The 25,088-nt window shown below is 36.6% G+C and overlaps 1 protein-coding gene across 22 annotated transcripts in view; it reads right to left on the bottom strand.

The window, feature by feature from the left end:
* Positions 1 to 25,088, bottom strand: part of RBFOX1 (RNA binding fox-1 homolog 1) — a 1,275,045-nt gene that overhangs the window by 586,750 nt on the left and 663,207 nt on the right. For 21 of the 22 annotated variants that reach the window (XM_062639409.1, XM_062639410.1, XM_062639411.1 and 18 more), the window contains one exon: positions 14,243 to 14,290. In XM_062639409.1, coding sequence (XP_062495393.1) covers positions 14,243 to 14,290 — 48 coding nt within the window. Of the gene's footprint in view, positions 1 to 676; positions 716 to 14,242; positions 14,291 to 25,088 lie in introns of those variants that run through there. The other variant, XM_062639426.1, reaches the window with a different exon arrangement.

Here is a 25,088-nt window from a genome sequence, read left to right on the forward strand (position 1 = left end):
AAAACAAGAAAAAAAAAGGCAGTAAATTAACTTTTGTTTGTACTTTAGTCTGCGGACAGGAAAAGGAAAAAACAAACCAGAAACAAACATCATTTTACTTTTAGACTTCAAACATCAACATTCTTCTTCTAATAATTATACTGTATTTTTCAGAAACACCCTCCAATTTTTTAAAAAAGTTGTTATACAACAAGTATGCCATAATGAGATACCCCTTTACACACACACAGTTCTTTGAATATTGCCCTGGGTGCCCTGTGTCAGCACTCAAGCAGCTGAGATAAATCACTGGATTTTTCTGACCTTGAGCAACAAGAAGTTTTCAGCTGAACGGCGCAAAACTGCTCTTTTTACAGAAATCAAATCTGGAAAGCATGTGGTTTATATATAGTCTCTGCATCACTCCCCAAACAAACAAAACCCCAAAACCCAAACAAAGAAACATAAAGCATGCCTCTTAAAGAAAAACGGGAAAAATAATCCATTAACCCTTACTTCACTCCTTACATAACAATCGTGAATACATTCTTTCAATTCTCCTCCCTGTCCCTCGGGGGGGAGGGGGGGTGGGGGGGGGCGGGGAACAGCTGAATTAGGAAGTTTTGATCTAACCATCCACTACAAGATACCTAGGCAGCTGTAAAAAACAATCTATAACTACAGAGAAAAGATTTACCTGGCAAAAGATCCAATACAACATGAAAAGACAAACTGGAATCAATGAGAAATTAACTGATTATTGGGCAGAAACATATTCTTGCATGTGTTCAAACTACTGGGAAAGTAATACGGCGAGCAGGTATAAAAAAACGCCTTCCAAATATCTGGTTACCCTTTCATGATCCAATCATAGCTATCCTGTTAATCAGATTGGATTACATCCCAGATATTAATTTGGCAAACAGAACAGGCTGATTCAGTCTTTCTCCTTCAAATATGCTCAAAACAATCTGCCACTGGTAATCTTGCCATGCATATGCTCCTGGAAAGCCATCTGATCAATTTACACCTATTGATAGTAGAAGTCTAAACTCAAATATAAATGACATAAGGCTTTCCCTATTCATTAATAACCTGTAAACTCATCCTCTGCTTCTCAAGGAGTGCTGAAACACTGGCAATGGAAGGGAGATAGTTCAAAGAATATGGACTCCTTTCAACTATAAATAAACAAATAGTGCATGCATGAATAAAAGATTGATGGCTTAAGACCAGGCAAAATTATAGCTTTCTTCACTGGCCATAAAATACCTGTTCTGCTGTTGCAATTCATTTTGGTGAACAGTTTCAGTAACCTGAGCCTTCCTGATTGATCTTCCCTGTAACAATATTGGTAACACACCAATTTCTTGTTATGCAAACAACGCTTGCACAGCAGCAACCTTCCTTTTTGCTCGCGCTGAGACCCTCACGCCTTTCCACACCGACACCCCCAGGGAGCAGGGTAGTAGCAGGTGAGAGATGCTCTCCTCTTCCCTCCTCACTTAATAAACCCATGAGTTTTCTTGCTTTTCCTGTAGTCTCATCAACCCCATCAGGCAGGTGGCTGTGGGGTTACTTGGTTACTGGCCTCAGTCGACACACTATAACGCATTATTGAGTCCTTTGGGTTTACATTCTTTCCCTTCTCCCTTGTCCTGGTCATTCTGTTAAGCACAGTCACAGCATCAGCTAGGCTGGAAAAGACTTTTAAGATCAAGTCCAACCATTACCCCAGCACTGCCAAGTCCATCAGTAAACCATGTTACTAATGGCCTCACCTACATGGTTTTTGAACACTTCCAGGGACAGTGATTCCACCGCTTCCCTGGGAAGCCTGTTCCAACACCTGACCACCCTCTTGATGAAGAGATTTTTCCTAATATCCAATCTAAACCTCCCCTAGCGCAGCTTCAGGCTGTTACCTCTTGTCCTATCACTTGGGAAAAGACACTGACCCTCACCTCACTACAACCTCCTGTCAGGTAATTTAGAGAACAGTAAGGTCCCCTCTGAACCTTCTCTTCTCCAGATTAAACAACCCCAGCTTCTTCAGCCACTCCTCATCAGACTTGTGATCTTCTCTGAACCCACTACAGCAATAAGCAGTATTTTGGTTTGGATTACTGTTTTCAGACAGTCTCAATTCCTGAAAAGAATACCCACAGGAAGCCAAATCCTGTATGATACCTGGGTACCAATAGTGGAGGTTCATAGAAAAGAACAATCACAGAGCCCCATCCTCTGGAGCCAAACATGGCTATGCACAGATGGACATGTTTCTGCCTGGGGGAAAAAAAAATAAAAATAAAAATAAAAAAAATCCAAAAAACTTTTAGGCATAGAGCTCCTTCTAAAGCGCATGTGTGTCCAAGAAGTAAGGTTTCTGTATGGAAAATAAACATTTCCAAGTCCATACAATGTTCGTACAATACATCCAAGATTTACTATTTTGACACAAATACTCAAGGAAAACTACTTAATTTATTTTCATACTCCTCAGTCACTGCATTTTCTCTTTTAGGGAGGTTTTGTCATTTTCTAAAACCTGAATTAAGCAGAGGAGTTGCAAGCATTTATAGATTACAACTTGTGTGTTTATCTTACCTTTTGGAGAACTGAGAAAGAGAAGTTTGCAAGTGTTCTATTAATGCTGTTCTGTTAAGTTTAATCAGCTAATATGCAACCTGAGTATCAGCCAATATATGAAATGCTGTCCTGCAATTTTAAAGAAAGAAAATCAGAATGCATCGGCTAGGACTTGGGAATAGAAAATTAATGGAGAATATATATATACCCCAGTTTAATGAGACAACATCTGCAAGATAACGCGTCTAATAAAAAGTGTATCAGCAAGCCTGATGCATAAGAGAAGTAAGAAAAATATGTATTTTCTAAATGGTATCATCTGGGAGCTTTATGCAAGAATAAATACTCTTATTGGCTGGATAACTCGTGATTCTCCATGACTGCAGAACACTAAGTGGCTTCCCGCAGTGGTCTCATTATATAAAGTTCTCCTAGGAGTTATTCTGCTGTGTATTTCTGCCCCATATCCCAGCAAACATTGACCTACTCCATTTATTGTCATCATGGCTAGATTTCACCTAGCTTAATGAACTGATTATACATTTCCAAACACAGAAAGCACATTTTGAGCAAGAGTAAGTGAAGCCAATAATGACAGCTTGTAACAAAGACTTAAGTTGAATGCCCCACACTTTAAAACTCAGGCTAATTATTTTTGTCTGTAAAATCAGAGGTAATCCGAATTCTACACACCTTTTTCCCTTCCCCTTTGCCTTCTCCACAAACTGACCTTAGCTTTTAAAATTTTAAAATATACCCAGTTGAAATATTAAAGTTATATTAGGCTACTAACATCCTATAAGATTATAGTTTCCTACGTCCAAAAAACATTGTGAAGGTTGAGATTACTAAAATAGGTAGCAACTAAGAACATGAGGCTCGGCTGAAACAGATGAAGTGAAAAGCTTTTTTTAATTATGAAGATGTATAACTTTAATTTCCGCATTGTTGAAATTACAAACCTTATTCCATAAGGAAAATACAACATGAGAGTTAAAAAGTAGTCAAAATGGCTACTGCTTGCAGGCACAGCTCTGTTCATATCCTATGCTTGGAAACATCTGCCTACAAAAACATCCCTAGCTCCTAGCAAGAAGCTGAGAATACGTTCACATTACAGTAATTTTACCACACTGCAAAGCAAAACCTCTCCCTGCTGCTGTGACAAGCAGAGCGCATGTGATGGCGTACATCTCCACATGCACAGTCATAGAGGCTAGAAACAGCCTACGCTGTCTTTTGCCTCTGCCAGCTCATACTGAAATACACGCTTTTAAAACAGTATTTTGACACATTTTCTAGGTAATTTGTATGAAATATACATATTTCTTATCTTAAATAAATGTCTCTAACTTCCAGCTATGTTTCTGGTTAATGTGTCTTTGAATTCTTACCATGTGGTAAAAGCATACAAAGGCATTAAAAAAAACCCCAAGCATAAAGAGGCAAAAAGAAAAAAAAGCAAAAACCAAAAACCAAACCTATTACCCATTAAGAGCCTACCACCTAGTGGTTTTGGCACCCTTCATTAGTAGGGAACTCCAGCTTCTTCTGTAGTTACAACAGTCTGGATGTGTAAGAACAAATGACCTACCTGCAGTCTCCAGACTACAACCTGCAGGCTTTCTGTATTCTGATGACCTCAGGGTGTGCCCATTACACTTCCAAGTACTGTTTATGGAATTATACTCCTCTCCTGAGCCATTCCCACAGCACACCCCTGCTCCCAGCAAGGCTGCTGTTGGGCGGGAAATGCTGGGTTTGCTGAGGGGACACAACCCATCCTCTGAGGGTGGGAGCCAGCACCGGCTGTGGCCAGCCAAAACAGCTTCCAGCCAGCCCCGACCCCCCTGCAGCCCCCACTGCAGGCTCCATCATAGCTGCCCTGCTCTAAAATATCATCCTAGCAGTGAGGTGCATAGCTCCCTCCTGCAGGCCAATCCAACCGCCCCCACTGCCCTTCACCTCTCCAGAACAACTGGGATGGACTCAATTCCCAGTTTCTGCACTAGTATTTTCCTCAGTGATTGAAGGTTTGTGTTGGTAGGCAGTAAGTTAAATAAAGAACGATCCCTGACTTGACAGTTTTGCTCAAAAGAAAAGAGAGAACTTCGTTCATGTCAATGTAAGACTTCCCTCCCCCTCCAGTGTTCTTTAGACCAGGTCCAAAACCAAAACCAAAACCAAACAACAAGCCCTCAATAACCTAAGAGGCTTCCCCCAGCCTTACAGCAGAAAACATACAAAGGGTCACAATCTGAAAGCACTGCCATGGCACTGGTGGGGTTTTACTTTGGGCACTCCTAGAAACTGTGGAAGACAAAGTGAATCAGACACTCAAAAGAAATGAAGTGCTTTTTCTTGTTACTCAGCCAATCCAGCTATTATGGTTAGCAAGCACCACGGAAAAAACACAGAGCTATCTGAAAAAGCAGCAATTCTACTCTATCCTTCTTAAAAAGCCTCCCACATCCTAAACTGAAAAGCAAGAAAGAAGACAGGGAAGGAAATATCAACTTCAAATTTACTTTTCTCTAAAGCACCAATGATCATTACACACTTTGGTACAAGTATACAATATTACACACTGAGATACAGTTAATATATTTAAATCCACATCATTTTGGCCTTGGTATCTGGCCAAAGAATCACTGCAAAGAATCTGGTAGGTCAGATAAATAACTGAAAATTATGTAGATAACATAACTATACGTTACCGGTATGGGTTATGAAAATCTTGCACTGCCAGAAAACAAATGTACTATGTAGGAAAGTTTAATTCATTCACAAATACTGGGAAGATCCAAGACCTGCTCCTATTCACAGCATGTTAATATTAACAGATATGTGTGTGTCCTGGGTTCAGCAGTAGCAGTCATTTTTCTCCGTCTTAGTAGCTGGTGCAGTGCTGTGGTTTTGACTTTCAGCCTGGGAACAGCGCTGAGAACAGCGATATTTTTAGTTGCTGCTAAGTAATGTCTACGCTGACCAAGCACTTTCTTAGTCTCATGCTCTGCCAGGGAGGAGGGGAAGCCGGGAAGAAACAGAGACAGGACACCTGACCCAAACTAACCAAAGAGGTATTCCATACCACAGTACGTCATGGCCAGTGTATAAACGGGGGGCAGTTACCAGAAGGCCCAGATCACTCGTCGGTTGGGCTGGGTATCTGTCGGTGGGTGGTGAGCGGTTGTATTCTCTTCCCTTGTTATTTCCCTTATCGTTATTATTATTGGTGGTAGCAGCAGTGATCTGTGTTATACCTTAGTTACTGGACTGCTCTTATCTCCACCCATGGGAGTTACATTCTTTTGATTCTCCTCCCCATCCCTCTGGGAGCGGGGAGAGGAAGGGGAGGGAGTGAGCGAACGTCTGCGTGGTTTCTGAGTTACAAGTTGGGCTTAAACCATGACAGTGTGTTCTCCCCTTTTTCATGTAACTTCAAAAGTCAATTCCCCTCTTTTTATACCTGTTGACAAGTTAATATTCAGATGTAGGCAAAAGTTTAACATGGCTTTAGTCTCCCACAAATTCTTTTCTAGTTAATTTTGGCAGATAATTAGCATCAGACATAAGTTCTCCTTCCTCACTTGGTTGTTTTGTTCCCCCCCAAACATCTTAGAATTTCAATGTTATGTTTAGCTGAATATTGAAGCCAAAGATTCCTTGTTCCCTTCCTTGTTCCCATGTGATATTCAGTTCATTGTATGCAGGCAAAGTACACACAAATATATTACAAAGTAACGTGCATACATTTACTTCAGTAAAAATACATGTTTTTTATTGATTTATATAAAGGTATTAGATATTTCAGAATGCTATTTCTAGCTTAGTGAGCTTGTTTTTGAGTCACTGGCAGGAAGACATCACATATTTAATGCAATTTATCTCAAAGCAGAGGAAGTTCAAAAATTATGGTGATTGCTTTCTGGTTTTTAAATTCATATAATGCAAACATGAGGGCTGAATGCAATAGCAGATAAAGGCATGTTTTAATGCCATTTAATGCTCTGATATTAAAAAGGCTAGAAAGAGAATCAGCTGAAAGGGCATGACTTCCAGTCCTGGGAAATGATAAAAATTAGCACTGTTTAAAAAAAAAAAAAAAAAAAAGGTTTTGTTGAGTATTGGATTTAGACTGCAATCAGATTTTATTTTAAAATATATATATATTGTGATGGGTTTTTAAACTTCATCCTATTCAATGAAAAATTGACATTTCAAAGGTACCAACTACTCAAAAGGCTCACTGCAAAGTCACTCATTCAAGAACTTCAAGAACTAATTTTATACAAAGCCACAGAATTATAATTTCAAGATTTACCCAACTATATTCAAAATGAGTATTTGAAAAAAAATCTTCTCCCAGTAAAGATAATTTATGTGCAACAGCAATCATGTTTACACATAGTAGTACATGGATAGAAAATTTAATGGTTAAAGTTGGAACACACTGGCAAAATGACAAAATGTAGTAAACCCTTTTTTATGCAATCTGCCTCTAGTATAATAAATCTGCCTTCTAGTATAATAAATATACTATCTGTGTCCCATATGTGTGTATTCAGCGTATGCAAAAGTCACACAGCCAAACACGTTGACACTTCAGTGGGAGATCAAATTATTGTTTTGGCACTTCTGTCACGCCTGTCATTTCAATTCCACTTTATCAAATTACAGATTGCTAGATAAAGTTGGATTACAGGGAAAGACACACACACACATACAGAGGAGCAATTGTCATCACTTCAGTTGTGAAATTCCATAATTGCATGTCAGTGTCAGAAAGAACAAGAGAGCAGTAATAGGACTGACATGAGGATCATTCAAATCAAGCTTTCCAATAAGACTTTGCACTGTGTCAAGCCACATGTCAGGAAATGGACTGGATTTCTAAGTATTTCCTCACATTAGAATTGTCAATATTTATCAAGTTGACTAATGCTGCCTGTTAAGTTCTAGGGCAAATTTCTGCTACCTGTTTTCCCTAAGTAATGCTTTTAATAGTAAAGAAGATAAACTTTAAGACACAGGAGAGAAAAATAATTTTTTTTAGAAATATCACTAAAAGTAATATGAATAACAATATATTATACCTGAACAACTTAGACTATAGGTCTGAGTCAAGTTCCTGAGTTTTAGGGTACCTATAATGCAACAAGTCTTGAATTCAAATCATTGTGGAGGAGTTAGCCATGGATTTCAAGTAACTTTTCTGGTAATAAAAAAACAACCAACCCACCACCACCACCTTATCTTACTTTTTTTTGTGGAAGTTGTGAATATTTCCAGCTCTGTACTGAGGAAGATTCAAGAAGCAACATGCAAATCTGACTTACACAATCCAAAATGTCAGTGAAACCTCTGACATACTGTGACAGGTGGACACTATTCTTGGAACAGCTCATTATTCTCACCTCTGGGTTACTCCCCCTTGGTTTTGAATTCTATGGTCAATCCTCTGTACTTTATGAGGCCCTGTCACATGATGGTCCATTAATACACCTTACTATCTGTACCACTGTTAAAGAGGCTGAACAAATAGGAATCATTTGTTCACTCTCGTAGACACCAGGAGGGTCATGAATGTTCAAAACTTCCTTAGATTCACTTACTCATATTCACCGATGGGAAGCTTCTAAACAGTATAAAAAGGGATTATGATGTAAAGAAACAGTATATAAATATATATATATCTTAGATGCCAGTAGTTGAGTCAATCCCTCCACGATGCTTCGTATCAGCACCCATCATCACTATTTGATACCCTTATTAATTGCTTCCCAGAGTAACTGGAAGAACAACATTAAAGAAATGGGATAAATTTTCTTCCTACTACTAAGAAAATATTTTTCCCTTAAATTTTAATGGAAAACATTTTCATACGATCATTATAAATTAATTAAAACAAAACCAGAGAATAGGTAAAACTAATGCAGCTTCTTTTTTCCCATTTTGTCTCAGACTCCCTTTGTAATCTTGCCTATGTCTCCCCTTCACACTTCTAGTTCCCTGTATTTAACATGAGCAATATAAATGTAAGTACTTACCTCAAAGGTGTTTTTAATTTGTTTGTAAAGTACTTGGAGATCCTCTGACAGAAGGTACTAAAAAAAAATAAATTATAAAACATTTTCCACAGCAGCCATAGAAAAGGAAAGGCATTACTGCCTGTACCATATCCCGCAGAAGGTAATAGGGAGTTATGAAACATTATGTCACTACAGGGAAATTTTCTAACTTACTGACCTATCATGTTATTGGCGTAATGCATACCCATAAAGTCTACTGCTCTCATAAAGCCTCTGCACTCTGAGCTCCAAAGTGGTAAATTTTTAAGTCAAGATGCAGCTCAAAAATGTTCTCTTCATGAGCCACCTCTAAAGAACAGAAAATGAAGCAAGATATCTGGAGTGATCTTCAGCCACCAAGCCAATAACACTTAGCTGCTAGTTAACAGTCAGCATTATGTTCCCTGCAAGGAATACTGAGGAGAATGTCATTGCACATTACGGCAAAAGTGAGTCTATTACTAAAAAGAGTATGTTAAAATAAAAATGAAGAAGCCAAAGCTGAAGAATAAAACATTCCTAGCACAGAAAAAACAGCTGAAACAAAATTCTCCAGCACAGAAAGGTCATCATAAGCTGACTTCCCATTCAGTTTTCAGGGTCTCAGTTTTCCAGGTAACTGCTCAGATGAAATGAAGATGTGAACTGAGATTAAATAAAAGATTAGGAAGATTTATTAAGGGCAGGTTTTTCAGGTAATGGCAGGTGATGAAGTCAGTGTAAGAGAAAACCAAACAAAAAAAAGGCTTCACATATTAAGACTCTTTTAAGACTGGAGACCAAGACTAGAATTTTGTTACATCTAACGGAAGAGAAGATTGTACAGGAATCCACATGGTCACCCTTTTGGCAAAACGGCCAATATCCTTATTGATTCTCTTCAGTCACAACCATTTAGTTATATTGGAAAATGCTGGTAGAAGAAAAAAAATAAACACCAAACAAAAAACTGTCATCACCCTTGCAAGAGCAAAACTTTATGCTGAAAAATGCCGCAGGCTTTGCAGCTATGACCCAAATTCCAAAACATCATGCAACTAGCTTTAGAAATCGATGTATTTTTAAAAAACTCACATTTGCTGTTTTTTACCAGGTTTTGTTCTGTGAAAATTTAAAAGACATATTTCTACATATGTTTCTTTGAAAAGCAAAGCTGAGACGTTTCCATGGTCATGATTCATTACAGATCAAATATCAGGATACTCAGACTGAATGTGTAAGATCGAAACAGAACAGGTTGGCTGTGACAAGCACAGCAAAGAATACCCATGTGGTACAAAGTGAGTCATACATGTACTTGTGGGTCCACTGCTGGCACTGGTAAACACACTCTAGTAAGGCACAATAATACAGGCCAATTACAGCAGACTGTGGATTATTTATCACCTGATGCCTTCTTATAGTCCATGGAATATTTTCAGTTTGTAGTCAGCCTTGAGCAAAGAGAAGTTGTGAATGCCCCATTCCTGGAACTGATCAAGGCCAAGCTGGAGAAGGCCTTGAGCAACCTGCTCTAGTGGGAGGTGTCCCTGCCCGTGGTAAGAGGGTTGGAACTAGATAAGCTTTAAGGTCCCTTCTAACCCAAACCATTCTATGATCCTATGATATTCTCAAACCTGAGAGCTTTTTTGGTCACAGAAAATAGAAGTAGAATCTTACATAAAAAGGTCAGTAGAAGTAACAATGAAAGGAGAGACAGATCACAGTGATAAAGTGGCTAGGATAATTAAATGCTATTTTGTCATTTTTAGAATATTTCAAAATAATAATTACAGTTATTAAATTTTAAGTTTGCCTTCAGGTAATGCTTTAGCCATGGTTACATAAATGTCTACTTCATAAGTTAAAGAAACTTTAAGAAAAAGATTACAAGAAAAGGCACCTTCCAGTTTTATATTTGGTTGTTGACTAGGAAAATTTGCCATTAATGACTAATGATATAGTACATTAGTAGTATATTCTGTTACGGAAGTGCAAATTATTAGATACTAATGATGCATGCCCTAATTGGAGTTGTTTGTTTTTATTTCAACCTAGACAAAACAAAAATATTTATTTACAATGTTTCAGGTTCTATGAACTACATTAAGCTCCTAATTGATCCTTTCAATAAACAAGAAACAATGCATTATCATTAAGCAAGACTGATGTATCTTTATTTGATGATCATTGTATAGTTCACCGATAATATATATCCCAGGAATGTGAAGTAATTTGGCCACTTAAGCTTGGTAGAAACTTCAGTTCAGGGACCAAACACAGAAAAAAGATAAAACCTACAATGTCAACAGTATAGTTCCTGTTCTTTCAAAATGCTTCAACAAGTTCACATAATGAAGATAAATTTGCCAGACAATTCATTACATTAATTCTAGTTCCCATATTTAAAAGACAGAGCACTGAGCAGGTGGTCATTGTTGTTGGATAAAAACTACATTTCCCAAGTCAACAAATAAACCATAACCCAAAACCTAGCAAACGTCATGTCTGTTCTTCAGTGAGGCAAGATCCCACATGAGACTGTAAACCTCAAGGCATCAGTAGTTATAGTTAAAAGGATGAGAAATTCATGGCACTCAGCACCGCAACACTGAGAACCTCCAGATCTCCAGGTCGTCAACCTTAATGATACGGTAAGAGAGAGACAAATCAAGAAAGACTCTCCAGGCTTCACAGTAAGTCTGGACAGCCTGTGACTGGCTCCTCACCTTTGTGCCACTGTTTCTAAGAGCAAGAAGGGAGAAAAGTGAGCACAACAGGTCAGCAAAGTAATAAGGCATAACATGGGAATCTCATGCTCTTTCATTTCACTTCCCTCACTCAGCCTTAGGGTTGGGGTTGTCTCAGAAAAAGTGGGATCACATATTCTGCACTGGATGAGGTTCTCCTTTCTGGGATTGGGCAGCTGGGCTAGTCTTTACAGCCCAAGCCAGTGAAGATAGCTCACTCCTCAGGAAACCACTCCAACTCAGAGTAATCACTGAGGCCAAAAAAAAGCATCAGATACACAGCTCCTGTAATTTATACTGAGGTAGAAATCCTCCTATCATAAAACAATGGAAAAAAAAATCAGTTTTCTTGTAACAGGTTGGTGCATCTGCTACATAAAAGGAAGGCTGCGATAAAATGAAATACAACACACACATTACTATGACTGCAGTCCAAAGCATACCAGGCTGTTAACTTTTCCCATTATTCAAGCAATAAAAAGAACCTTTCGATTGTGCAGTTTAGTAGCTGCTATCCACACTGAAAAAGTTAGATCTTGGTGTTCAGAAATAAGGTCCCAAAACTGCATTCTAGCATACTATAAACCAACAGTTTAAACACCTAGACAGTTTTGTAACAGCTAATGCTCAAACCTGAAACCTAAATGCCCAAGTTTCACAATAATGTGTACCCGCTGATGTTAGAAGTACTAAATTACACAGCATGTGCTCGCTATTTTCACACACTCACTCACTACTTGACACAGAGATAAACTACACAGATTCAGTAATCCAGAACTGGACTCCAGCTCCATTTTAAAATGTCAGCAGGAAATATAAACCAAACCAAACCAAACCAAAACCAAACCAGTTAACTTTCTTTAGTGAGAAAGGGTTCTTACTTATTTCTGACAATTTAAATTTTTTAAATTGAATATACTTCCATGTAAACCCTTCATTTTTGGTTAGTTTTTACCATGAACACATGGACCCTCATTTTGATTCAGCTCATTCTGCATCTGCAAAATGCTGGAGAAAAAAAAGGGGAAGTAACTGCACCAGAAACAAGGAGGCATAATTTGTCACTAGTTCGAATTTAATTCAGCCTAGAAAAAAAAGCAGAGATAAAATGCAGGAGAATTTGGAAATTTTACAAAAAAAAAAAAACAAAACCAAAATCAGAAAACATGGAGAGAATGAGGTTTATGGAAGGCATAAAGTCAATAAAAGAAACAAAAAAAAAAAAAACCAGCAAAGCAAGAATGATTTGGTTTGTTAAAATGCTTTGAACAACAACAAAGGCTCTAAGCCACCTAGAGAACTGAAACGACATTAGGATTATAAATAACAAGGATAATTCCTTAAATTTAAGGCACAGGAAATGCTTGTTTCAACTCCTAAAGCAATACACCGAAGTTACTGATCCTATTGACACAAATTTTGTAGTCCTTTGCTAATATGCAGCGATTTTAAACATATCACTAGAGTATTTTTAAGCCGTGTGATAAAGCTGATACCATTTCTAGATTTCAAAAAAATTCTGCTTATACTTGTTTACTGTCCTTGCAATTATCCTACAATAAACTAGTTCTATTATACTGAAACACTTCAGAGTAAAACATTCAGTGTTGGCTTCATTTAAATGAAAGAAATTCAACCTGTCTTAGTATAGAGGACTTCAACAGACATCATTAAAAGCTGCTTGGTATATAAGATAAAGTATACTTTCTTTTCTAGTCACATTGACAGTTCAGTATCATAATTTAATTCTTAATATGATTTTGCATAGCTCAAAATAATTCTCTCTCTTCATACCTGAAGATGTTGAAAAATCACTGATATTCTGCAGAACCTTTGTCACAACAAAGAAAATGAATTGTGATTTCCTGCCCTAACTTCAACAGCATTTCACATCAGACTTGTATGATGTTGTTTTATAGACTTTGAGCTACCATGAACTAAAGTGCGTAGTTATAATGCTGGGTAATAAAACCTCATTTTTGCAGCAACCCCTCCCACCTAAACAGCTAGTTTTAAAAGGAGGAGCTGCTGAATGTTCACAGGATGATGCAGTAGCCAAAAGAAGTTAAAAAACAAACAAACAAAAACAAACAAAAACAACCCATTAAAAAAAAAACAGAAAACCATCTGGAATGTTAAGTAATAGAATATGGGTATCACATGTTATAGCACAGTTAAACTAATGCCAAAAAAGACTGAGTGTTTCAAAACATAAATTGAGAATATGATGTTATTAATGCTAGAAGCCAGGTTTCAACTGCAGAAACTGACAGTACTTCAATTTAAGAATTCCTTCTAAAAATGTAACTTCATGCAAGTATATTTAAACATACATGTCATAACATACTGTTTAAAAAAGGTGAAGAACACAAGTGAAAACATTTTAAACTTATTCACAGAAAATAAAAATCGGAATAGTAAGATATATTGTTTTCAAGCATCAACTGTTTAGAAGTGTAACAAAAATAAAATAAAATTTGTACCAAAGGTAGTGCTTCTAAAGCAAGAAAAAACAGTCCTGATCTTGCCGGTTTACAAATATTTAGTATGGCATGCCAACATTATCATAACAGTTTTGTTAATAATGGAAATTAAGAACAGGAAGTGGAATTGCCTTTAAGCTATTGATAGTTTAATGACATGAAGATTGTAATTCCCTTCTGAACAAGCAGTTATAAAAATTTCTAGCATTGTATAGAATAAGATTATTTTGTCCCCAGTGAAGTTAAAATACAACATTAGAAGTTATTGTTAGAAAACTTTTTAAAATAGACACATGTAAGCAACATATTTTGACATGGTTTAGTTAAAAATCAACCAAACACCCCACTTCCTAGAGTTGCCTGACAAATGACAGTAAAACAGGCCACTTACTTTTCTGTCCTCAGTTTCTACAGAGGAAATGCACTCTGCTTTAGTATCCTGAAAAGGCAAACAGAAAAGACATGTCATAAAGCATATCACCCAGGTTTGTGGGAATAATTCAGGATGAAGAAAGGGCATCAAAGGCTGAAAAGTGGGTTTCTCAACCTATTACACTTCATTGAACAGTTGTTTTATACATACAGGACATCTAAACGTACAACATGTAGCATTACAGCTCTAACCATAATAGGTCTATTAACCTTTATTACAAGCATAAACTTAAAGACAGGATTGAAACATCACAAAACCCCAAACCTACTTCAGTATAGCTCAACCAGCTCCTAAGACAAAAGTACAATCTCTGCTTTATACTGTGTTTGCTCTTTCTACTTGTATCTCAAAGAAAATATAATTGCTTGCTCACTCCTTTTTTATTTTTGTTTTTTATTAGTGATGGTAGCTTAAAATATATAGAAGTGAGCTTAAGAGAAATAACTGTTCAAGCTTCTGCCTGCTGTCAAGAGTGCTAACTAGCACTTGATGAAGATAATTGTGTCTGAATCTCATAGCAATATGCAAGAATAATCAAGCATCTGTTTGATATAAATATGTGCATATATATAAACACACATGTATATACAGATATATATATTCTGGACTTATGTTTTCTTCAAGACTCAAATGAATAAACTTCAACCTGATGATGCCCAACACATGGGGTTTTTTTGTTGTGTTGGGTTTTTTTTCCTCCTAAGGTATTTGGACCTACTTTGCATCTTTTGATTTTTGCCAGCAGACTTGAAGACATGCTGAAATAATCATTACCACAAAAATTGTTCTCTGAAAGGCATTTATTTTTTCATACTATCCCTTTGTACAACAAGTTACTATTGGAAACTGAGTAAGCCAAATATAGCTCAAGTCATTAAACTGTAGACAAGTGACCTTATACGATCTTTCTTTTGTTTTCAACTTCAACTCTTCTAGTGAGGGTATTGTGCAAAGCTAATTTTGCTTACATACTGCAACTTCAGAAATTTCTGTTGGGATAAAATGACATACAGATTCATCAGAAGTAAATCCTTACCCAGCCTCTCACTGAAGCTAGAACCACTCTCATCAGAGTTTAGGTTATTGGGTACACTGACTTGCTAAATAAATCCTAGACCACAAATTTAAGGCTGATAGCTAATAGCAGATCCTATTAAAAATGAAAAACATGAGTTTACGTTTCTTCAACACCATGCCTAAATCTTAAATGAAGGACTGGTATTATTTCAATGCCAAATACCTAAGCCACATATATACACATAAATAGACAGACAGACAGATAGATAGACAGACAGATATAAAAAAAATAAAATCATTCAATCAAGAAAGATGAGCTGAGGTTTCCTAATAAAAGAACACTTCCATTCACAACGAGATATATCAAAGATGTTTTCACTAGGCATACCCAGTTCTCTGTCATTTCTCAAGCAGCACATTTCCAATAATAAAGTTCTTTCTTATTCTAGTTATCTTCATATATGAATCAGTACCACAAGTACTCTTTATATTCAAAGTACTTTTCATGGGGAGCCAGACTGTACTTTTTGGAATGTAATACTCAAAAGTTTTCTTTAAAGTGTTATTTACTGGCAGCTAGATAGTTTCTCTCTGCATCTCTCTTCCCATTTGGTGGATAAGGAAATACTACCTCCCCCTACAGGCTGCCTTCCTGCACTTGTTTGCATATTTACACTCAGATTTTTATTTTTTTGCGAGTGAGAAGAAAAGCTCAACTGCTGAAAAGTTCTCTGCTCAGAGGAATTAATTCAATCTTCATTAGCACCACTGCTCTTCACCTGCTAGCTATGTCCTAAGCCACCTTTTGGAAATAATGGCATGTTTTTTAACATGTTTATTGGTTAATCAAAAATGAAGCATATCTTTTCATATTACCAAGGACAAGGTGGCTCTATTTCACATACGAACCCAAATTAACTGACTGCAGAATCAAGTAGCTCCTATCAGAATCACACCATAGCTACTACAAACTCTCAGTATGATGAATATATCTTGTTCAAGAGTAGTAGTACTTTGATTTGTTCTGCTGCCTATAGATTTTAGTTTGCTATTTTGCTACTGTCATTTCCCATTAAGTGATTTCTAAGAAACCTAAATTCATACGCATTTATTACTCAATATGAATTAAAAATGCAGTTTTATCTGGAGAAAACAAAACCCACCTTCCTCCCAGGGCAGCTTAAGCCACATGGTTGTCTGCGACCAGCAATGCAAAGGTGCAAATTAAGCACACAGCCCAGCTGAAAACAGTTGAGGCCAACCCAGCTGAGACTCACTGCTGCAATAAGGAATTAGACAATGTGCATGGAAGTTAACTGATACCAGCCATAAAGAAAAGATAGAGACTGGAAATCAAAGGACAATCTCTGTCATGCATTTTGTCCCTGAATAGCTAAAGATCATTCTACCTTGTGGAGTTTGGCCTTCTATCTAAAGATACAGAAGGTGAATTCTACGAATTAACCACTTCACTATAAACCATAGAAACTACATAAGTATGGTTTCAATATTATAGGATATTGAAGCCAGCAAGAAATAGTGGTTTTGGGTTATCATTTAAGTTAGGTAAAGTCAGATTTGAGTAAAGAAATAACTCTACGTCTTCAAGTGTAGAGACCTGAACTTAGACTTCTGCAGAAGGAAAAAAAAAAAAATCATCCAGGGTCCATTGTTATGTTATTGGTTTTGGTACTCCAAATAGGAATAAAAATATTGCCTAATTATTTTTTTTACAAACTTGCTTTAGGTACATTATGAGAGGATAATCTGGACTGTAAAAAATAACATTTAATATGTAGTACCACACAAAGCCTGAGTTCCTGAATAGGATTTTTCTTTATCAATTGATGAAATCCTCACAGATGCATGTACTCTAATAAAGCATACTTAAGGATACCAACAGGTTACCGAAAGAAGGACTGAAGTAGGTTTCAAGAATCCCTAGTCCAAAGGAGTTACATCAGTTGAAAGGAGTTAAAAATTTGGACAGTAAAAATTTGTGCAATAGGTGAAGAAGAAATCATAGAAATCACAGAATGGTTTGGGTTGGAAAGGACCTTAAAGATTATCTAGTTCCAATTCCCTGCCATGAGCAGGGACACCTTACCCTAAACCAGGTTGCTCAGATCACTGACATACTGATACAGATTGGTTTAGGGAGCAGGCCAACAGTCTATAGTACAGGAAAAAGTAAATATTTAAATTATTTTAAAGGCTTAAAACCAAAAAACCCAAAAAACAAAACAGGCAAAGACATATGGGAAATAAAATTGTATTCATGGTGAAACAGAATACCTGAGAAAATACACTGCAATCAAGAAAACAGAATACAGTCTCTTCTAAATCAATAATCTGCAAATTTATTACCTGATTAATTAAGTGCAACTTGCAACAAGTTTTCATTTAAAGATAGTAATAACAGTTCATCACTGTGCAGAAACAGAGGAGTTGTGCAGAGGAGTTGTTTGTCACGCATCTGATGTCTCTCAGAAAGTCTATGTTGAAGTCTTTTTGGAAGAAGAGCAGTCAGGTACTCTGTCACCAACTATAACTGAATTTTGTTACCAAGTGTAACTGAACTCAAGCAGAATTTATCTTTAAGTGCCAAGAACATTTCATGTTAGGGGTCTGCATGCATATGTTAACCTTTAACTGCCCAAGTAAACAAACCAGTTTTTTTCTGAAGCAACTAGTGTGTAAGTCTTTAAACCAGCAAAGTTCCTGGCTGAAATGAATACATGCTTAAATATAAATACTTGAGTATACATCATCTACATCCTAGATACACCACTTCTAAATAAATATGTACACAGAAACTAAGCTTAAAAAAAAAAGAAAATTGAACTTAACCATCTATCAATCTGAGAGTAAGAAGGGAAGAACTCTGGAAGACATCTGTGCTACTTCTTGTAGAGTGCAAAATGACAAAGCATTAATAAATGCCATTTTAGAATGTGTAATGCAAACTTCCCAACTGCTTGAATTATTTGAGATTAAGAATTACCATTGCTGTAAAGTAGGTGTAAAATTTTATAGATGTGAACAATGCATCAGGCACTTTCTTTAATGTTGTTGCATCTCAAAAAAAGTTGAACCCCAGCAAAAATCTGTTTCTCCTGGAGAATTATGATTTTAGACTAATTATATCATGATAGAATACTTCATAAGAAGTTTCATGGCAAATACAGAAAGAAGGAATTACAGACATACCGTACCCTGCCACTAAGGCAGAAAACCCTCTCATCCATTTCAGCTTAAGCCCAACACAATCCCTTTTTTTCTCTAGGTGTCACCGCACAACAGACAATTAAATTATATTATTCTAAACACAAAAGAGCTCTATTTATTATTATGTGGCAGCATAAAAGAAAATTGCCTTTTTTGTCTATTAATTTGGGTAGCGGCAACAAGGAAACAGAAGAAGGGTTTATGTAGAATATCACAGGCAACACAGGACAAACACAACTTGTTTTGAACTGAACAAAGTGCCATAAGGGACACTGCCACATATATTTCACACTAGAATTGCATTACTTGAGATGGTGAACCTACACTCCCCTCTGTGTCTGCAGGCATGCAGTTCTGACAGGTAGCTTTTAAATGTTCCTGCTGACACTCACATTAGTGACCAACTGGTATAAACTTATGGTTGTACCAAGTACCATGTCTACCAAAGAGAAAAAGTGTGACAAGAGGTGCTATTCCTTCAGTGCTAGTTTGGAGACAACTGGTAATTTAGATGACTTCACAGCAGGACCTACTGCAAGTGCATAGTATAGAATACATCAGATATGATACCCATTTTATTCCTGAGCAGGCTCCCCTTTCTCATCCCAATTTTGTTCTGTTTCATCATTCACAGGTTTCAGCAATTTTTAAGTTTAACATGGTAGGCCCTTGGAAAATATATCTACCACCTTCATTCCATGTAACATTATACAACTGTTACTGATGCAACATTATACAACAGAAATAAAAGGGAAAGCTCAAGAAAGTAAAAGTCATCACTGGTGGCAACATGATGCTGCATGACACTCTGGCTTAGGATGCAGCAGAAACCTCCATACACTTGATTTTATATAGCTTCTATAATCCTACATTTAATTTTACTTCTTGAATTGCGAAAAGTGGTATCAATATCCTCCAGTAGCCATTACTCATGCTAACATAGCTAACACCTGCACACAGCTGGGTATTTTATCACACCTTTTTCAGTTTGTTATCTCCCTGCTATCCAAAACCTGTTTCCTCTACTTCCATATTATGCTGGCGCAGAATACCAGAAACAAACCAATCCCAATAAAGAAGCAAACTCTGCAGCCTCACAAACTTCAGAAAAGTTATTTGAATGGCTAAGATTTTTTATTTTTCATGTGAAAGTGCGTAAATGTAAAAGGCAAACAGAATTCATGTGTACACACACTACTGCCATGGCCTGTATTGGAAGGAAAAATGAGACTGGAAGTTATTAAAGTATTTCCTAAATTGTTTTTGTGTGTAATATCAAGAATGGTCAGTAGGTGGAAGCAAATACCCTTGTAAAATCTTGTTCAGCTTCCCTATGAAAGATAAATATTGCATTGACCAAGTCGGTCGGGTATTTTACACATGCCTTGAAATCCCAACAAACGCTAACACAAGTTATGTCTTTCCTTCACAACAGCGATTTCCAATTGCATAAAAGCCCTGTATATTTAGAAATAAAAGATCTGAGTTTTTTCCAGGTTTAAGATTTTTAAAAGGGAATCTGATTCCTTCTAATAACTAAAGCAGATACTAAGGTAGCCTGATGTGAAACAGAACAAGAATATACATATACACACACACACACACACACACACACATAAAACCAAAAAGTACACAGTTAATTTCTAGGATATTGATTTTTCTGTGTATTTTTATTAAGTGTTTAGAAGTATCAAAGTCCTGAATTATTACAGAAAATATTTCATCTTTTTCACTACCCATTAGCTATTTCATTATTGCTGCTAACAAACAGGCTGCCAGCAGAATTCATCTGAATTTCATATTAGCTCTACTTTATCCATCCCAGAGAACAAATTAACCACACAGTAATTCTTACTGAAGAAGAAAATAAATGAAAAATGAAACCTTTAGAACGTGACATTCGAGTCTGTACTAAGTTGCCAACAACTGAAGGACTCATGCAGAAGTCTCATCAAATTAAGAAACCAATTCCAAGATTTTAATGGCTTCAGCAGTTACAATGTCAAAGATGTAAGAAAGGAACTTTATTCATGAAAGCAATAGCTTCATATCTGTTTACTAACATCTCTGGACCAAGAGAGGCTTGTGTCTAGAAGCACAGACCAGGAGAAGACTGGGGAGTCTGCAGCTTTTTATGTTGCCTCAGGGCAGCCGCAGGGCTGTTTGTCTAGAGTCAAAAAGGAAACCCATCTGATCAGGGATTTCAAACCAAGCTTCTCAAGACACTGGGGAGCTTAACTGTGTTGTTTCTAGCTAAAAGTAGACAGACATCAAAAGGAAGGTTTACAAGACTCCTGGAAACTGAAGTGACAAATCTTATAATAAAAAATACTGCTTGTAAAAATACTGATGTATTTTTAATGTAGATTTGAAGGGACTCTGGTGTGTGCCCTCCCACACATACACCCACCACCCGGCTGTGTAAGTGGAGTGGATACCCAATCTCTTCTTTTTATTCTAGTGTTTTGCTTATGTTCATTTACAATTTTCAAGGCTACCAAGAGCTGAAAACTTGCCCCCACCCCCCCCAAGAAAAAGCTTGACTTCTTCCATTAATACAGACTTGTCAGAGGAAACAGGTACTGTTTGCTTTATGGACTGGAGTATGTGAAACATTCCCCTTTTTTTCCTCTTCATTCTCTCACCCTTATGAGTTCTTAAATACTGATAGATGAAGACATGTTGCTCCACAGCACAGAAAGCAAACTAACAACATAAAACCCCCACAAGGCACCTTTACCCGACCAAGGCCCCTCTCTTCAATTGATAGATTTTGTGCTTTTTGTACTGTGCACTGAAGAATTAACCTTCCTTTTAAAAAAGGAATATCAATTACTTAGTTGTAACAAATATTTTTTAATGTCTAATAATTCAGTGCTATTTTTTCTTCAATTGAAGTGCAGATGATCTCTGTGCAATACTATATAATCTGTTAAGATATTTCAGTATACAACTGAAATATAATAGCTACTGTATTTGTTTTAAAACTGATTTCACTGTACATACAGATTGGCAATTCCCCACCACCACCAGACCCTCTCCCAGATGTGTATGAAAGATGAATGCATAAAATGAGCTATGGCATTTGAAAATTTAAAATTTGAAAAATTTGAAAATATTGCCAAAATAATCTTAAGGCAAAAGATCAGCATAACAAGCAATTAATTTACAAATGGATTTGGAGCCATCAAAAAATAAGGAAACCCAGGTTCTTCTTCCTTTTCTTAAACTAGTAGAGAAATGAGAAGAGCAATATATCAATCTAAATGCAGTTTTTCTAAGCTTATCATCTTTATTAGTCTTATAATCTGTGATTTCTCACCTACTAGACATGTTAAGCCATCTATTCAACAGAGAAAACCCAGCAGGAATGAAGCTTCAAGCATCATACTATGAATTTTAGGAGCTGTAGAGGAATAAAACCCTAACCCTAACCCTAACTCTCATTTTCCCTCACGTCTAATCACAAAGCTTTTCTACGTAAATACATCAACCATGAGCTGAGCCTTCAGTTTTAGGCAGCAGGCTCTCAACCACATTGGGTAAGATAAGGCGTTCATCTACCTTAACACCCTGTATAGCACTGAAAGGTCTATGCTGTCCCCGGAACACTTTGATGACTGACAGACTGAATCAGAGTCCTAGGGATGGAGCAGTAAGGAAAGGACACAGTCAGAAAATGGTCTGTAGCAAAAATTTAGGGCAGGTATATAATATCTTGCATGCAAGCTATGCTTTGTACACACAACACACGTATGCACATCGCTAGTCTTCCACCTCAGAACTCCACGTACGAAGCCTGATGTGTAGTAACTAAGTTCTACTGACCATCAGTTGAGGCACATCCCAGCTAGAAGCTGTTTTCAGGTCATTTAATAACCATGAAATTTTCATCTTATGATCCCATCCATTCTGATTTTGAAACTCCTTATACCTTTGGTCTCTGAAATAACCCATCTCAATTCCACAGTTTAATTAATTAATCGCATGTAAACCCACACACTCCTGTTTGGGTACAATTTGATAGCCTATATTTGATTGGATGTCAACAGTTCTTCCTTTCACCAGTGAAAAAGTGAATGACTACTATATAATTATTACTATAACATATAATTTCTATATGTTCTTCCTACATTATGGAATACATGACTCTGTGTTTCTGTGAAAGTTTTACTTCGTTTAATCAAGCTACCCAAGCATGAACAGTAAATAGTCTCTAAGCTGCACAATTTGGAACAAAGTAAAACAGCTCAGTTTCAAGTGCTAAAAACCTGATTACATCAAAACCAATTTTTGATGGAGCACAAATCGCACCGTTCCTGAATTCAGAACATTTCCTTGATGTATTATTTTCAACCCAAGGCAAGTGTAACTGCACGTACTGCCCTTTAACTAAAAAGCTGTTAGAATCATATAGTGGAAAAATATATTTCTCCCTCTTTCTCTATAAACGAGGTTAATGTACTTTCATTTGATCTGGTAAATTTTTCAAATAACTTTTTGGGTAGACCAATTTAAAATTTATGATCCTAAAATAATGAAACTTTCCTTTAAAGACTGAATACAAACTCTGAACCTCAGAGAAAAAAAACACACAATTTCTTTATGGAACGTGCGCTACAGCAGCTTCTGCTCATCAATCCTACTATATAATTTAACCCAAGATGGGTACAGAGAACACAGGTTGAGAGGTGACATGTGCTTCCTATTTTGCTGTTCATATAACCACTAATAATAACTACAGGAATTATAAAGATCAGACATTTACTGAACTGTAAAATCCAATTCTCTTTGCCAAGGTGAGATGGGGGGGATGGGGGGGGGGGGGGGGGCAGGAATTAAGCTTAAAAAAAAAAACAAAACAACAACAAACAAAAAACAAACCAAAAAACCCAAGGTGCCTCAACCAATAGTACCATATATAATGCAACAACTTTTAAATGACATGCCCATAAGGTGTTTCTTCATCAACACAAGGACCTCACTAAGAGGATCTCTAATGATAATAATTTATTAAAATTAAAAAATTAAAATTAAAAAACCACTGATACAATGTAAACAGGCTGAAACTTTTCTATCTAATGCATTGTGCTCTGTAAATAAGTGGAAAAAAAAAAACAAAAACAAAAACATTTTCAACCTGAATCAGAGAAAGTGTTTCTTTAGCTGGTTTCCTGCCAGTTAACCAGCTTCTCATTTTTTTTATACAAGGCTATCAAATTATAAACTCTCATAACAACTGCACGCTCTTAAAACTTGGACTTCTCTTTGCTTCTAAGGCAAATTTCAGGGCTGAAATCTTAAGTGTAACTTAAATGATAATCAAAGTTCCAAATCAAATTGTATCATCACTATATTCAAACAACAAATGAGGGATCCCATGGTATTGCAGATTTGATTTAACTTTGTTGAAGTGAACACTGTACTGACGTGCTTTAATGTGCTGATCCCAAACACAGGAATTAACACAAATGCATCGCATACACTTAGAAGATTAAGGTCCAGGTTCTTTGTTACGGTAAGACTTGATACTTAAGTTCATATAATCATAGAATCATGGAATCATAGAATAGTTAGGGTTGGAAAGGAACTTTAGATCATCTAGTTCCAACCCCCCTGCCATGGGCAGGGACACCTCACACTAAATCATCTCACCCAAGGCTTCACCCAACCTGGTCTGGAACACTGCCAGGAACGGAGCATTCACAACCTCCCTTGACAACCTATTCCAGTGCCTCACCACCCTAACAGGAAGGAATTTCTGCCTTATATCCAATCTAAAAGTTCCCGCATCAAATGCGAACCCCAGTATTTTTAAAATACATTTTAACCCACCGTTATAAAACAGAGTGTTATTTTAACAATCAATTCAGTAGCACCAGTACTAAGCCCCCTGGGTCTCATTTGCTATAGCTATGCTTCTGCCAAGTGAAAAAAAAAGAACTACAAGACCACTAACATATCCTCTGGAAGAAAATCATTACATATACACTTATAAACAAGAAATAAAAATGCTATTATGCATTGGCATAGCTTAACACACACAAAAGTATTACAGTACTATTTTCCACTAAAATAGAGCTGGTTTTCTTTAAAACATATATACTTAAACACAAACATAATTAACCAGTTTTCAACACTTGCTAAAGACTGAAAAGGATCCTAAACTAGATCTAAGTCATTAGAAAAAAAATATACATTGATCAAAATAGAAAATACAGTATTTGTTTCTGGTGCTTGTGTGTTTTTGACTGCTTAAACGGACTAAATATGCGATTTCATCACCATTTTCAGTACGTTCAAAACAACATCTAGAAATGTTGCTAATTTTACAATAGAAATACTGAAAATTATCATCATGACCATTTACACTGTAATTGCTCTTACTAAGCCTAATGAGTATTAATGATGCAGCCAGAGAAATACATTCTATAAAATTATGTGATGATAATCAAATGATATTTAGTAAATTATACCAGATATCTTATGACTAGTAACATTTTGGGTTTGCTGGAAAAATGTATTTCTTAACATCATATAATGACACAGTAAATCCAAC

This window comes from Pezoporus occidentalis, unplaced genomic scaffold (genome assembly GCF_034315485.1).
Source record: "Pezoporus occidentalis ecotype Australia unplaced genomic scaffold, CSIRO_AGI_Poc_V1 ctg60, whole genome shotgun sequence".
NCBI lineage: Eukaryota > Metazoa > Chordata > Aves > Psittaciformes > Psittacidae > Pezoporus > Pezoporus occidentalis.